The sequence below is a fragment of the Pholis gunnellus genome (genome assembly GCF_910591455.1).
Source record: "Pholis gunnellus genome assembly, chromosome: 11".
NCBI lineage: Eukaryota > Metazoa > Chordata > Actinopteri > Perciformes > Pholidae > Pholis > Pholis gunnellus.
In genome coordinates, this window is record NC_136538.1 from 17,135,240 (window position 1) to 17,151,350 (window position 16,111).

At 43.5% G+C, this 16,111-nt stretch overlaps 1 protein-coding gene across 2 annotated transcripts; it reads right to left on the reverse strand.

Moving 5' to 3' along the window:
• Positions 1 to 99: 99 nt before the first annotated feature.
• phyhiplb (phytanoyl-CoA 2-hydroxylase interacting protein-like b) lies at positions 100 to 12,976 on the reverse strand (the record flags this gene model as incomplete). 2 transcript variants are annotated; one of them, XM_079169194.1, is made up of 5 exons in its annotated part: positions 100 to 1,528; positions 3,991 to 4,108; positions 5,040 to 5,214; positions 6,172 to 6,353; positions 12,871 to 12,976. In XM_079169194.1, the coding sequence occupies 5 exons, from the start codon at positions 12,974 to 12,976 to the stop codon at positions 985 to 987; spliced, it is 1,125 nt and encodes a 374-aa protein (XP_079025320.1). In that variant the 3' UTR covers positions 100 to 984. The 2 variants fall into 2 exon arrangements, with proteins under 2 accessions (XP_079025320.1, XP_079025321.1); XM_079169195.1 differs by having other exon boundaries at positions 6,172 to 6,349; positions 12,861 to 12,976.
• Positions 12,977 to 16,111: the final 3,135 nt, after the last annotated feature.

Here is a 16,111-nt window from a genome sequence, read left to right on the forward strand (position 1 = left end):
AATTTTCTATATAGAGAGAGAGATAATATATATATGAATGTATCAATAAAAATAAATATTTTTTCACATTTATTCTGCTAAACACAGTTTATGGTTCTACTTTCTTTCTTTCTGTCCAGACTACGATAAAATAAGAGCGATTGTTGCAGAAAAGGTTGCTGTGGTACTAACAGCTTTCATACTCATGCTGCACAGAGCTGCATCATGCTTTTAGTTTTTTAAAAGGTTAACAAGTAGTTCACATTGGGTCATCAGAGACTTGGTGAATGCACATCTGAGAGGCTGTTGAATTAGTACTGTTAAGATTCTACAGAGGTCTCACGTCTGGGTTTTAATACCTTTGGTGTAACGAAAGATGACCGTTGATGCTGCAGCCCTAGAAAACTGTAGTACCAGTCCGAGCCACTAGTAGGAGGAGAAAAGGTCTACTGTGGAATGAGAAGAAAACATTTCTGACAGTGAAAGTAATTGGAAACAACAAAATGCTTGTCCACACAAACCGTGGAAACGCAATCATCAGCATATCAATAATAACAAGGCAAAGGTCATTAACAAAATATAGGACAAGTGTTTAAAGACAACAGGGAATAGAAGCAGCCCATGTTTGTTAATAAAGTTAAAGGGTTTAAGTCAGTACACCAGTGTTGACTTGAGGGATGGATGGGTCTGTGTTGTTGGTCCCTTACGTGGGATATCTTCAGGTACATTTGTATTTTTCTAACATGGAGGGAAACCCTTTTTAGATGAGGAGACGAAGGTGCAGGTGTCGAAGCGTGTACCCTCCTCTTCTTTGGGAATGATGGTCTCTTCAGAGTACAGAGCTGTGTCAGATACGTTGGTGTGCATATCTGGGAGCCTACTAAATCTGCTGCTTCATGCATGTTTCGGTCTTCTTCATCAGTACATGTGGACTTACTGCGTGTGTGTTTAGAGGTCAGTCACTGCTAGTCTCCTCCCCCCCTCCTTCCTAAAATATGCCTCTTCTTAGCGTCCCACACTGATGTTGCAGGTCTTGCAGCTGGGGTCCTTCTTGGCATTTACTGTGGACATGCTCATCAGCTGGTGCCCGCTGATCTCAGCCACCGTGCCCAACGCCAGGTCTACGGGCTCCGTGTAGATCACCTCCAGGATGACGTCCTGGGCGTGGTGAAACACCAGACTGCCGTCACCCCCTTCATCCTGCTTGCAGGTAAGGAATCGGTTGTTGGTGATGTCTAGCGCAGGAAGCCGCTGCTTACAGAAGTCGTCTCCCGTGGAGCCCTTTGGCGCCAGGACCAGAATGACGTAGTGGTAGGCTGTATACATGCAGTAGAAGTCTCCAAAGTAAAGGTTGGTGTCGGGGTTGAAGAGCGTGTCGGCCCGGACCTCAAAGCGGTGGCGGCCGTAAGGGGAGTCCTGCGGAGGCTTGCCCGTGTTGAACTCTGTGTTGCAGCAGAAGTAAATGCCCTCCAGCTTGCCACTGATGGGGGACCCGTGGCTGCCACTGGTGTCTTTCACTGACTGCAGCATCCGGTTCTCCTGCGCCTCCCTGGAGTTTAGAAAATAAGAATGAAATTGGCACAATCAGTACGTTGTTTTGATCTGTAGTGTTTGTGTTCCCCCCTCAGAGAGCAGGGGCATCCCTTTACCAAGTTTCATGAGAATAATACTCCGTGTAGGACACATGGTTTGAAAACTGATTAAATGTGTAAGATAAGATGCAGCCAGAGCCCGACACAAAACAGCCAAAGCAATGAGTGATTCCATGGCAGCTGCATATTTTTTTCCACAGAGCAAATCTGAGCTCCAAAGCTCCAATTATGAATTGTGACTACACTGCTATCACTCCAGAGGATCTCATTATACCCTTAATTGTTGCTTTGTTGTCGCTATTATGGAATTAGTCAGTTCCCAACCCAGGTCACTGGAGCAGAGGCCTCACTAAGTGGTAATGTCAGTACCATTATTCCCCACATGATGGTGCAGTTTAACGGAAGCACTAATTATATTGTAGCAGATGCAACTCAGCAAAAGGGAGAAGTCTATTCAGATGATGTCATGATGTAAAGCTCCAGCAAGAACGCTCACAAGCTGAGCTTTAGCGCAGAACCAATGAGCTTTGTCAGGCGTAGACATGGAGAGAAGATGTGAAGAGAAACGACAACACTATTACAGGAGTAGGACTTGGAGGGAAGTTGGAAAAAAACACTTTCAGTATACATTATAACCGAACAATGCTTCAGGGAAAACAGATATTCTTTCTGTATGTCGTTAAAAATGTAAAATAAATGTCATAGTATGGTATGTTATTAAGATGTAAAATAAATGTACTATATTACATGATAGCATAGTATAGTATGTTGTAAAAAATGTCAGAAAAGAATGCCGTGTGGTGGAAAGAATCCCACTTTGCGCGAGTCTTTTACTGCTGAAATAAAAATACCGAAAACTAAAAGGTTGTCTTTTCAATATTTATGGTCTGAGCCGAGAAGGTTCAATCATCACAACAGAAATGCGTACAGTCTCCGTGAGGAAGAACACAGAAGAAAAGTGAACGCGCTTTCTTTATACAGAATGAGTAAAGGTCAGGGCCGATGGCCAACGTTACGGACATTTTGGTTTCACACTGATAGGAACAACAATGAAAAACAAACCAAAACAAGCGGCAGGACGGCCTTGGCGCCGGAACATTCTCATACAACACAGTTAGTTATCTTTGCCAGCAGGCAACAGAGACACGGTGAAGTTCAACAAAGTTCAGAGCAAAATTACTTCTGCATGAATACGATAGAAATATATATAAGTATGTAGAAATATATACACCACGTAAAAATGTACCATTACAGCCGTAGAACGTATGTGAGAAAAATATTTCAATAAAAATGTCTCAGAGAAGTATGCCATAGAAATAGCATAGTATAGTATGTCATAAAAAAAAAATCAGGAAAAATATAATATAGTGTCGAAAAGCTGTCATAAGAAAATGTCACAGTATAGTATGCCATGAAGATATAAAAATAAATGTCTACAGTATGTGATAAAAATGGCTTCCGGGTCCGAATCCGGACCGCAGTCTGCCTATCGGTGAAAAAAATAAAAATGTCATGGTATAGTATGTCCTAATATAGTATTCCATTAATAAAATGTATTTACAGACGTACTACATTATAACATTTTTATATAGTACGTCATTAGAAATGTCATAATATACTATACTATAATTTTTTACTCTAATGTCTCGTAGGCTTTCCCCTCTTGTAAAGAAATCCTAAGGCCTAAGAAAGAAATGCTGTATTTATTGTTGTACTGTTTTGAGGATGCTATTGTAAGAATCATGACTCCCTGGACTATTATTAGGTACAGCTGGCTGCTACAGTAGTTCCTCTTACTTGTGTGGATTCAAGGAATTATTCAATGCTTTGTGCAGCTGCCCCCTTCAACTGAATCTCATTTTTATTTCTCTAGATGGAAATACATTAGCTCAAAATAACGTGGTCATGTTTGCAGAGGCTGCAGTGAGACATAAAGATGTAGTCTAGAGTCTTAGGATGGATGCAGTGTGCTGCAGCTTTCTCACTATCAATTATTTACTATTGTGACGGACTCAGAGGCTCACGAGCATAACAACTATCATCACAGAATTCCTTTACAGCAGGATATTCACAATAAATGCGGCGCAACCTTAGCTAAAAGTTCATATTAATGTCATACAGAATCACAAGGTTTTAAGGTCACCAGATGCTAACATTGTGTTCAAGACAACAGTTATTCCTCTGAAATAAAAACAGTTAGTGAGCCACTGTTTATTTAAAAGGTAAAAAAAAAAAAACACAATTTTTTTTACATTTACAATAAAAGTAAGATAATTATTATAGCACAAATAAGTCTAAATACTAAGTGTTGTATACAAGACTGAGTGGAGTAAAGCAATGCAGACACATATCTAATAACAGCCAAAATGAAACTCTAGAATCGTACAGTACTGGTCAGTAATAGGAGTGGGAGTCCTACCTGGCATTGTCAAAGTACTCTTTGTTCTGGTTCCTGTAGAAGACGGAGAAACGCAGCATCCGGCCGGCTATGACCTCTGCCTTTTGTAACAGCTGGTTTAGATGCACTGTGGAATAATCTGGAAAACAGACACAACACAGTGAAGATGACTTTGCTGTCCTCAGGAAGATCACAGACCAGTCTACAAATGTCATTAGTAGAAAATGTAATTCTTTAATTAGAACGACCAGGAGCGACTCGGAGCCCTGGAATATGAACTGTGCATGTGTCCTCAAAGAACCCGATATCTTCCCTTCTTCATATTTAACAGTCTCCTCTTACTCGACACCATGTAAGCAGGACTGCCAAAGGGTGTGGATTTACTCCAAAGAATATAATAAAGCTCGCATTGATCGAGGCTCTTTTCCCCTCATCCAATTTTCCTACAAGCACTCAAACGCACCGACAAGGACGATTCAGGGAAAATTGCCTTCTTTCATGCAACGATTAATAACCTTGAACAATAATGAAAGAAGACCATTAGGAAGATTATTAATGTCAAGCAGATATCTTAGAAGTTTTCTAGACCTTTAGCCTATTTTTTTTTTTTTAAGTCAAGGTTGTTGACAGTGAGAGAGAATCGATTAAATGCTCGTTCAACTGAGAGGCTTTTACAGGAATGGAAGGTCTTCGCAGCAGCATCTTCATTCTGCTTGAGATGCAGATGATCAACAACCTCATTAAGCATCCTCCATCAATTTCTCTTTCCCTGATTGTCCTCCCATCTCAACTGGTGCTCTTCATCCCTTTCACAGCTACCCCCCCCTTCCCCTCCCCCACTCTAAGCCACTAGCTGGCGAAGTTGAACTTCATGACCTCTGCATCATACACAGCACAGCTCCCCTCCTTCCTTTAATCCTTCTTCTACCTCACCCTCCCCCTCCTCCATCTCTCCATCCATCTTTCCCTTCGCTCCCTCATGTTGTGCTCTATCCTAATTACCTCTGTAGCGCAGCTCGAATACAGGCAAAAAAAATGCATCACGGTACTGTAAGCTGCATTTTACCCACCAGCAGTGCAGAACTCGATAATCTCGCTCCACTCAGAGATGGCGTAGTCCCCGTCAGGCTGTTTTGAGGCCGTCTGGACAGCCACGGTGTACTCTGTGCGGGGGCTCAGGAACCAGTGACCCCGGACCGTCATGGGCAGGGGCACTGCCTTGGCCACCAGCTTGGTAGGAACATCCTGGGAGGGAGGGAGGAAGGGAAGGAGGGTAGGATGGAAAAAGGAGGTGACAAGGACATTGGTTCAGGAAGAGATACTCCAGTCATGCATTTCTTTCTGCCACAAGCAGGGATTTGCAGACACCTGCTTGTAAACATAACATGCAGACATTTTATGTTGGTGTCCAGTAGCTGCCCTTTTGTTTATTTTATATATATATATATATATATACACAGTACATACACTATTTACCCCCCTCCCCCCCCCCCGCCTCAGTGGGCCTTAGCAGCTCATTGATTGGACCAGGAGCCCCTGCCTAGCAACAGAGTCAGTCCATTCAGCCACCAACACTTTGGTTGCTGCACACCAAAATCAAAATACTGGTATGGGGTCACTAGGTAGGAAGAGGAGGAACACTCTACGCTACACAGCACCCAGGAAATGACTGCAGGAGGAAAAGTAAGGAGGCTGAAGACATAAGTCCGATTGTCTGACTGATTGTCTGACTGTCCACTAAAAAGAGCTGCAGTCGCCCCGCTGCTCTTCAAATTACTCGACATTAGTGCTTGAAGCAACGGCTCGCTGAAGTCTTTGATAAAAGAAATAAAAAACAACTTGATGAGTCTTTTTGCCTCAAGCATGAAAAGAAAGGTCATCTTCAAGTACAATATGGTGCACCTGTGTTACGTGTCTCAGCTTCAAATCAATAGTTTCAGGTTTCACAAGTCAAGGACTATCTTACCTCCAGATGCTTGTAGCATCGCTATCACGAATATGATGTTACAGTTACAGCCATGAAGGGACAAATACAGTAGAAACAACATAAGTGGAGATTGTATGTCAAGAACTTGAAGTGAACCCCTCAATGACAGCTTGACTTTTAAAGAGAAACCTGGTTTTCTTAACATCACAGACAACGAGAGGCGTTTAGCGGAGTCATCTTTAGAAGATGTGTATCTGCGCTGATTCGAGCGTTACCTTGTGTTTGAACTTGTTTGAGTTTTTGTTCTCCTTCTTGTTCAGGTCAATGAAGTAGTGCGTGATGCGCTCCTTGCTGCGCGGCTCCATGTCCCAGCAGATCTTGAAGGAGTCACAGGTGATGTTGCTGATCTTGATGTTCTGAGGAACAGGGAGCTCCTCCAACTCGGAGGATTTACTTCCTGTGTAGTAGAAACAAAATTATATAGTCAATATTAACAACAACATGTAAAATTGATACAATATCAGTTATGAATGTTTGCTTGTAAATCACATTTTTATTATCTGAGTAACTGGAAGCTATATTAAACAACGCACACCTTTTGAATACTGCATCAGCTTCATACTGCATACAGCCCTCAGAAATATTTTTTGTTTCCCTTTGTGCAGAACGCACTGCCAGCATCACTGACTACCATATACGTTGCCATGGAAACACATCAGCCTGCCATGGAAACGCATTATCCCCACAACACACACACACACACACACATCTGTTTTCCAGAACATACGTGGCATTACATATTTCAAGTGCTGTTGATTAAATCTCTCAGAAGAGATGTATTATAATCAGCGGTACGATATTTAAAAACCTCAGCTTCCATACTGCACTCAATACACACGAGCCTGCAGCTATTCCATTTAAAATGCTGCTGAATGTCAGACCTTCAGTGGCATTTAATTAAGTTGGATCATTTATTTTTTTCCCCCTTTCTTTTCTAGCCTATTGCAACGTCGATTTCCATCAAATAAGTTGTTAAATCTTACATTTCTCTGAGCTAGTAAAACAACATGAAGCAAATGCCTACAACCCAAAGTGCACACTGAGGCCAGTGAAAATGTCAAAACAGGGTTGAATGAGAGCTTTGTAGAATTAGGATGAATATAGACTTTGGGACACACTCGGGGACGCCCACTTGGCACGGCAACAATGGGTTTTCTGTGCGTTCTCTGGGGTATAAACACGAGAGGGAGTAAAATACAAGGGTTCGGGGAGTAACGCACAACACGACCGGACTCTATAGCGAGTAAACAATGGCCGAGGCAGCGGAGCACGGAACATCCATCTCCACTCGTCAGCTGAGAGAGGGCGGCATAAAAGAGTTATCCCATAATTGGGCTTTGTGGACTCTCCTGTCTCGCCTCCACACAACACTCCCAACAGCGAGCCATGTGTAGGTTGATTCATTTTAGGAAACCAGAAGGTAATTCCTACACGGAGAGGGTGTTCAAATCACGACTCGTCTGTCTCAAAATAACACCCACAGGAGAGAAATGTTCCTCAGCACCAGATCAGACAATACCTCACGCACACTTAGTACCGCATCACAACTAACTGATCACCAAACATATTCACATTCACTCAACACAGCAACTGAAAGAAAGACTTCCAATAGTTACGTGCTTGGACCGTACCATATCTGTATCATGCACTTTCAGTGATGAACAGACATCTTTTTAATATAAACCTTCACACTACAGTAATTCCTTGTATTTAAACAGTGGACTTACTGCGCATGGCATGAACTAGACTTTAGTGGTTACTGGAGGTTAGGAGATTTCTGTGTAAAATGTAAACAGGCCAGTAATTACATCATCAGCCCTACAGTACTATGCGGGCATTCCTACACTTGTACTGCTGCTGGTCCACATTTGAAGCCCATCTCATTAAACTTGAACCCTGCTGAGCAGATACATTAGGCTCAGACTGAGAGCAGACCTTTGTCAGCTCTAGCATGGAGCAGAGAGTGATGTCCCACCTGAGACTTTCTGCTGCTGACCTTTAACAAAAGAATTAAAACAAACAAGGTTTGTCGTCATTCTCTGACATCTGCATCAGGAAAAGACTAAATATATTCTCAAAAGAAGTGAAATCTTGTCATAGATTTATTTAGCAAGTTTTCAAAAATGCCTACGAAGACTTAAAAAAATACAAAAATTACAATTCAAGCATAAACCTTTTTTAAAACAGCAACGTACTGGTAAACACTTAAGAGAGGAATTAAAATTCCAGTATTTAATGTATAAAGTATACAAACATAAGTGAATTGAATAGATCGGCGACATTGTCACCAACAACCCATCCAGCTATTTGAGTCAGTATCGGCACGATATTCGATATTGGTGCATCCATAGATGAAAAACCTGCTGCCTGAAGAACAGTAACTTCCTTGTCCTAAACAGGTTTTATGTGAACAACACTGATGTTTCCCTCACACACTGTGAAAGGAGACCCCATGCAGGCCTTCGCCCTCCCGGCCTCTTGTGGCTACGCAGTGCTGATTTAGCTCCCGTTCTCTCCAACGCTCTCCTAATTAACCTGCAAATGGAGGCATTGCACTGACACAGCGGAGCTTTACAAATGCAGTCAGATATTGCTTACATAATACTCTTGAGGTTACGCAGTCAGGCTAAAAGCTTGGGGGGGGGTTTACTGGGCAAAAATCAAAGGAAACACTCATGAGACAGAAATCTGCAACCACCACTCTTCACTGTCCTGAATGTTTTTTTAAAAAAGGCAAAGAAATAAAACACATGAATCACTAACAAACGTAATAGAGCAAACGTACTAACAAACAACCAAATGAATATATAGAATTACATCAAACTTGTTGGCTCTAAATATGAATCTGAACACAATGTGTTCCAGATAGCCTTGCAGCGTAAGCTGCACTCTGAATCCCGAGGGACTCTGGGAGATGAAGGATGGGAGAGGAGAGACGAGGCAGGATGAAGGTCAGGCGGTGAGGGAAAGTCAAACCCTTTACAGTCTCACGGGAGGCCTAAACCCTCAGTCCCACTTCAATTTATGGGCTAGTATTGTACATCAGCTCTCGCTACTTGCACCAGGGTTGCTACTGTAGCCAATATGAATTTTGTTGAGTCATAACTTCATCATGGAAGCCATTATCTTATTATGAACTTGTCTTGGTATTTATTGCACTGTATTATACTGCTGTGCAGGAGGTGGAGGGTTGCCTCATCATGACTAAGCACAGCGAGAGACCTTAGGAGCTTAGGGCAGTGATCACACATGCTGGGCACACGTGCACAGGGTCCAAGATGACTCAGGATACATGCTTTATTAGAGCCACAAAGTATCTGCCCTGTAGCAAAAATAATTACATTTCAAAAGATGAAAAGCCTTCTCTGATGAATCTGCTCAGCACTATCAAATGGCCTCTGATTGGATATTGGCCTCAGCTCGCAGTCAAATATCACAGTGCGGAATAGCAAAAGATGCAGAAGGATCAATAGAAATCTTGTTAACATGCTTATGCAGAGCCATCCTAATGGCTCTCTGTGGTCGGAGTTGTTGCAGTCACACCTGGCTTGATACTGTGAATCGCTTGTTATCGCTCTTTACCGGCGAGGGGAAAGTCATTTGATATCCATCAAGCCAGCTGCATAATGTGAATGTGTACTCTCTCTGGTGATACAAAGTGTCCACTGAGTGGGACTATGGTGCTCCTTGATTTCAACACTTTTGCTGATCTTTTCTGACTGCTCTAAGGGGGAACTCACTTCAGACAGTCGAGCCTCCTACTTTTTAAGTTGCAGTGTTGGGTCTGAAATTGAACTGTAGACATGAGCAATGCAACAGACGCTCTCACTAGACATCGATGTTCGCAGGCCTTTGGAAATCACGCCTTTGTTCCTCTCATTGCACAGGCTAGACTGAGGAGGAGCATAAACACTGCTGGCTTACACTAATGGTGGTCCAGAACAGCAAAGAAAAAAAAAACAACCCGGTTAAGACACTTTAATAACACAACCTTTAGGGATAAAGTGGACTCTCAGGCACAGGATCGTCCCATCCCTGTTCTTACACATTAATTAAATACAGAAGACCTTCAGGGAGGACCTTTCCAAAACCAGAAGGAGTCATCATTTCTCATTTGCATAGAATTTGAATTCCTTAACAGGCTAATGTAAATACCTTCGACTAAGATGTGTTTTTGGCAGTAAAAAGCTTGAAAGGAATCTCGTATGGAAGGATTTCATATAAGCATAAATTAACATGAACGTTTGAAGCGGATTTTTAGGGCCCGACTGCTCAACAGTGTTCAGAACTATGTAGCACAGTGGATTCAGTTGCAAGTGGCCGATAAGTGGCTGCTTAATATGTATCTGCAACTCTTGCCAGCACAGTCATGGTACACAACTGCTCACACTGAACATTGGCCAAACTAAAAGGCCAACTTACTCAGACAATCTACGTCATCAGGCCACCCTGCTGTCGTATCATGTTGGAACATATTGGATAAGCTCCACCCAAGTTGTCACAGGAGTTACTATTCTACACGAGGCTAGAGTCTACAACTCTACTAGCAGCTCTGTGAGACTGTACTTGGACACAGAGTTCCAGCTGGAGCAGCAGTGTTTCAGGCCGTGCAGACACAGTACTTGGTTGCGTGAATGGCAGCCATCCATCAAGACAAGTTAATTATGTCAGCGGGCACGGCCCAAAGGCCCTGCAAGACATGCAGGGTGCACTTGCTAACGCACAACACTGTAAGTGCGCATTAACTGTGGATATAAAATCAAAATGGTCGTCAGAGTCCACCTTGCAGAGGTTGGAGGGAAATTTATAAGCACTACAACATCGTGGAGGCACTTCTGTGTGTCCCCAGACCGCTGCGCACCAGCAGGAGAGACTTCTGTAAAAAACTCTTCACTCTTAGCAAAACATTCACTACCTCACACTTATTCATGTCACGGCCCCGTCGCTAAACTGAGCACTTAAAAGGCTGCAGCACCCTTTCTAACAGAGGGGACACACAAAGGCAACTTGTATCCCACCATTTCTTTTGTCCATTGAAAAGCTCAAACAGTCCTCAGTGTGTGTTGAGTGTGTGAGAGAGCTCACTCCTACAGACAGTAGGCCCACTGACGCTGCATGCATTTCCATTCGCTAGGTCAGCATAGGCACATAAGCCTCTCATGCTTACAATTAAATATTAATGGGTTTAGGAGATATATTTAGAAAGCTATGAGGAACTGAAATGAACACCGTCCTTGGGAAAACATATATATTGAATAAATAATAAAATAGTTTCCAAGAATGCTAAAAGTGGGCTATGCAGTCATCTACATGGGGTGTGGCAGGGGAAGTGTAAACTAGACAGTACATCTGGAGGTCACTTTAAGATTCAAGGGTTAGTCAAAATAACAGAGACACTAATGCAATATAAACACTACAAGCATTCTCAACTGAATTCAACATCACATTGCTAGAAACCACTCTGCTACGTCCTGTATAATGTGCACAGAAGGTGGGCATTGTTACAATGTTGCTCCATAAACAGAGTATGCGGGTGTCTCAAGGACACAGGCACACTATTTACACTGTAATCCACTTGATAAATAGGAAAGTGGCGGTTGTGCTGCAAATACTAGTAAACCTGCAGCATAGGAAGCACAAAGCTGGCACGGGATCCATTGGAGAAGTCCAGCCCCAGCCTACATATACCATTATTAAAATGACAGCTTTAGAATCAGGCCAACAAAGCACTAAGAGGATATAAACTGCATCCTGCTGTATTACATTATGAGCGGCAGATCTGGCAGATGAGAAGCTGAGGCGGTGTGGCACAATGACTGCACTGTGTTCAGATGCTGGGGGTCCTTTGGAGGCTCGATGAAGACACACCATTGACTCCCCCAGTGCATTAACTGGTCAATCCAAATACAGATTTAAAACAAATCTGATATAGCTAGAAAAAAAAAACAACCCAATCAAGACCATTCAGCTGTGAAAAGGTGGGATCTCATTTCATATACGTGACTTAATCTACGATCTTAATTAAAAGGCGGTCTCTGTAACCATGCATCAGATGGGTAATCAGTTGTGTGTAATTGCACTGATGGGTGTGCAGGGCTGTGCCGCCTGTGCACACACACACGTGGGTGCAGCCATGTTTGAGCCTCTCATTCTCCCCTGATGATGACTTGCTTTTTTTTTGCTCCCCACCATTAAATTCACATCAGGGCTCTGCCTGCTCATATAAAAACTGCACTTATATACGATTTAATTTATATCAACTAATCGTTTGATGGTATTTATCCCAAAAAACTTTTGAATTCGGTGAAGTCAACCAGACAATCCAGCATGGATGCAGCTGGATGACTTGAATTATAAATGTCAGTGGAGGGGGGACTTTTATATATGTTCAGGATGAGATAGAGATATATATATATATATATATACATACACACACACAAGATAAAAAGCAAGCTTTTGTAATGACAAAATGTAGAGAATGTGATGCACTGTGTGCAGATAAATTAAATATGGTAACCCCCTGAGATAAAGACAAGGAGCAGCGGTTAAAGGCGGGGTGGCTGCCGGTCTCTGTCCATGTCTGTGGTGCTGAAATAAAGACACTCATCACTTAACATTCCCTCGCCTGTGCATGTTCAGTTTGCATTATATCTTTTTGAGCAGTCCTCTCTCTTATGAATGAACAAAACCTTGTTGCTACTATTAAGACACTCAGTTATTCTACACACGCAGAGGCGCACCATCCCTCCATCCAGGGAACCGGCGGAGCAACCGGCCCCTATGCTACTCCTTTCAAACACACAATAAGGGTACAGCATGCAGCTAAAACCAAAGACAAGACACACTGTCTGCATTCCAGCGGCTCTGAAATTAACAATATTATTGTGCAGAAAAGCAGATAAACGTCTCCTTACCATCCCGCTCGCATAACTGTAAGGCGTCCAAGCTCAGGTCCTTGATCATCCCCTCGCAGGGACTTAACGGACTGGTGATGTTGTGCGCCAAGCCTGGTACCTCCATCTCTGCAGAAGAGCCTGGGTGATGCTACCGGGGAATTTGCCGTTAAATATCGTCCACGGGACTTGCGCAACAGTAGGCTTCCGTCCACGGTTGTCAAGGAAGGAGAAAAGAAAGCAAGAAACCGGCTTCCAGTCAGTCCCTTGCTCGTTCCGTCGCTCACTACTCTCCTCTCCCGTCTCCTCCTGGGTGGTGCGGCTAGTGGCGCGTCAGCGGAATCGTCACGGGCGCGAAGAGCACGAGCCGCCAGTTCGGTCTTGCAACGTGAGGCATGGCAGCTTCTGCAGAGATACGTTTACATGTGCGAAGCTCCAAGATATCCACGTTTATCTTATTTCATACGCCCCGCGTGCACGCAAGCGCGTCTGTGCCTTCAGAGCCACAAGTGAGCGCGTGCGCGTGTGTATGTGTTACTACGCCGCGGGACAGCTGAACATGAATACTTCAGCAGATTAGTGCAGAGACGTTCCGCAAATTTAATGGCTTCTTATGTAACCAGATTATCCCGGTGTTTCCCCTCCGGTTAAGGTCTCCATCTAAACCGTCCACACTCCCCAGTTCTTTCCTATTTCACGTTCAACGTCACCCCAACAATGGTCCCTCACATGTCCTTATTTGGTGAGGTGGCCTCTCGCAGGAGAGCGCAGGTGCAAATGGAACAGACAATAATGAGCTTGGGGACTCTGATATATTGCGCATAATGAATGCAGCGCCTTACCTCTGCGTTTCCATCTTATATAGACGACCCCCCTTGCATTATAATGACACGTAATACAATGCAAAAAAAACCCCGTCAGTTTATAGCCAGAAAACCATGCTTCATGCTTGGCTGCTGGGTGTGTGCGTTTATAATTATCTCCCCTACTACACCCTCTTTATCAGTGGCTCCCAGGAACAGGACTGCCAAGGCATAAAAAGGTCAAGTGCACGGGCGTATTGTGGCTAAACACACTGGAGGATGCAGCCGTCTCTTCTAACACCATTGAGCCATGCTGAAATCATTTCTGATCATCATGGAGTCGTGTGCATTCTTATATTTCCTCCAGCAGCACATCAGTTTCCTCTCGATTCAGGGGAGCATCACTGAGGCAATGTCACTTTCTATTTGTTTTTGTCTCTCTCAGGGTAACACACGGCGCCCTGAGGCGACAGAGTGCTTATCTATTCACCGGACAACCAATTCTGCAGCTGCGCCTATGGGACCCCTGAGTCATGCTGATGGAAGCCGCCGCACTGGAGGCTACACTGAGAATTATAGGAGGGAAGCCACCCTAACTCATCTCTGTTGTGAGGCACACTGACACAGCAGCATCATAATCGTCACTGGCATTAGTTCAGAGGAGGGAGAGGGAGCGTTACACAACAGCAAAGAGCAATGTGACCATTTCTATACTCCAATTTTGCATTTTTACATAGCCCACCATAAAGTAGTTGGTGAGCAATCTCGTGCACATTGGAGGATTTAAAAAAAAAAAAAAAAAAAAAAAGGGGGGTTTATAGCGGGCAGGCGAATTAAAATCGTGGTAAGCTCATAATCACTGTGGAAGTCGGATTCTGTAGGAACCATATTGGACACACCACTGAAGTGCCTGCATTTATTCCACACTCATGTTTAAGGGCAACGTTGCATCTGGCTCAAATTGCCTGGGAAACAACCATTAGAAGTGAAGGTCAGCATGCAGATCGCTCCCTGCAAACACAGAGCCATCTGTGTCTGAGAAGATGCTGCTAGATTCAGTGTAAACAGATGAAATTATATATAATTTGAAACCAGAGAGAGAGCGAGATAGATAGATAGATAGATAGATAGATAGATAGATAGATAGATAGATAGATAGATAGATAGATAGATAGATAGATAGATATATATACACGCTTTTCATGTTTACTGTATGCATGTCTTACCAACTGCCTCCCTGCTGTCTCAGATGGCTTGATTAGCCTACTAAAGAGCTTTGCACTGATATCCACAGATTAACACAGCATCTGCTTAAACGACTGTTTCCACGATAATTACATAAAGCAGGGAGTATGTTCATCAAAAAGCTCTATGGGCAGTAATGACAAACATAAACAAGAACAACTAGAGCGCAGCTACTGGTACACCAAATACAAAAAAGAAGCTCATTGTCATGTACGGCATCATCCGTTTCTCTTAGTCACCCCGTCTCCCTTCCGTTCCCCATTTCCTGGCACAGGAGAGGAGGAGGTGGAGGATGAGGCCGACCAATTCTGGATCGTTCCTTCTCATCCTACCATGCATCAGTCTCCCTCGCCGCCCCTCTCTCCACCCACCCGCATCTCCTCCAGCGAGAGTCATCTTGCATTAGCGTCAGTGTTTCCAGTAGCACTGCAGGAGGACGACACTGTGTGTACCCTGCAAAACACACCCAGCCAAGTTCACCCCCCTCCCCCCCTTTTACCTTTTTTCCCCTCTTCACATTAATTTCCCCTTGTACCGTCTTATCTTCTCTTCTTTCTGTCAGTTTTCCTAAATTGCTCTGCGGTTACTCTCGATCTAATTTCAGTGAATATTACTCTTGTGTGCATTTTTCTGTTTGAGTACACTGTAAGTCATAGTGTGCCTTGTATTGGAAGTCCACACTGATTTGCTCACTCCGCTGTGCTTAAAGCTCAGATCCCACATGGACATACAGGGACAGATGGGGAAACGGCAGGGAGAGAGGTGTAGTCGGAGAAAACAGGCCAAATAGGTTTGAAAATTAGTTAATCCAAATATCCCTCTCATATTCACTCCCTGCTTTCTACACCATCCTCTCACACACACACCCAGTCTATGGCAACAACACATCCCTTCTCATCCAAGAGGCCATTTATGAGCCAGTATATGGAGCAAAGGCCACAACAGTCTACATTAGGGGGAAACAATACCAAGTCTCCAGGGTATAATGTGTGTCACGGCGCACCACAAACACATTTGTCTGAGGGAAGTCAATGAAGCGTGTCATTGATTTGCAGTTTGAGCTCTGGCTTGAGTTTATAGCTGCAGTTTGATTGATAAGGGCCATGTGTGTCTCCAGGTCTCCAAATGGAATCCCAGTTTAACAGAGCTTTCCAAGAAATGAACGGCTTCACCTTCTATCCCCGTTACAGTCAAATCGAATGAAATTCAATGAT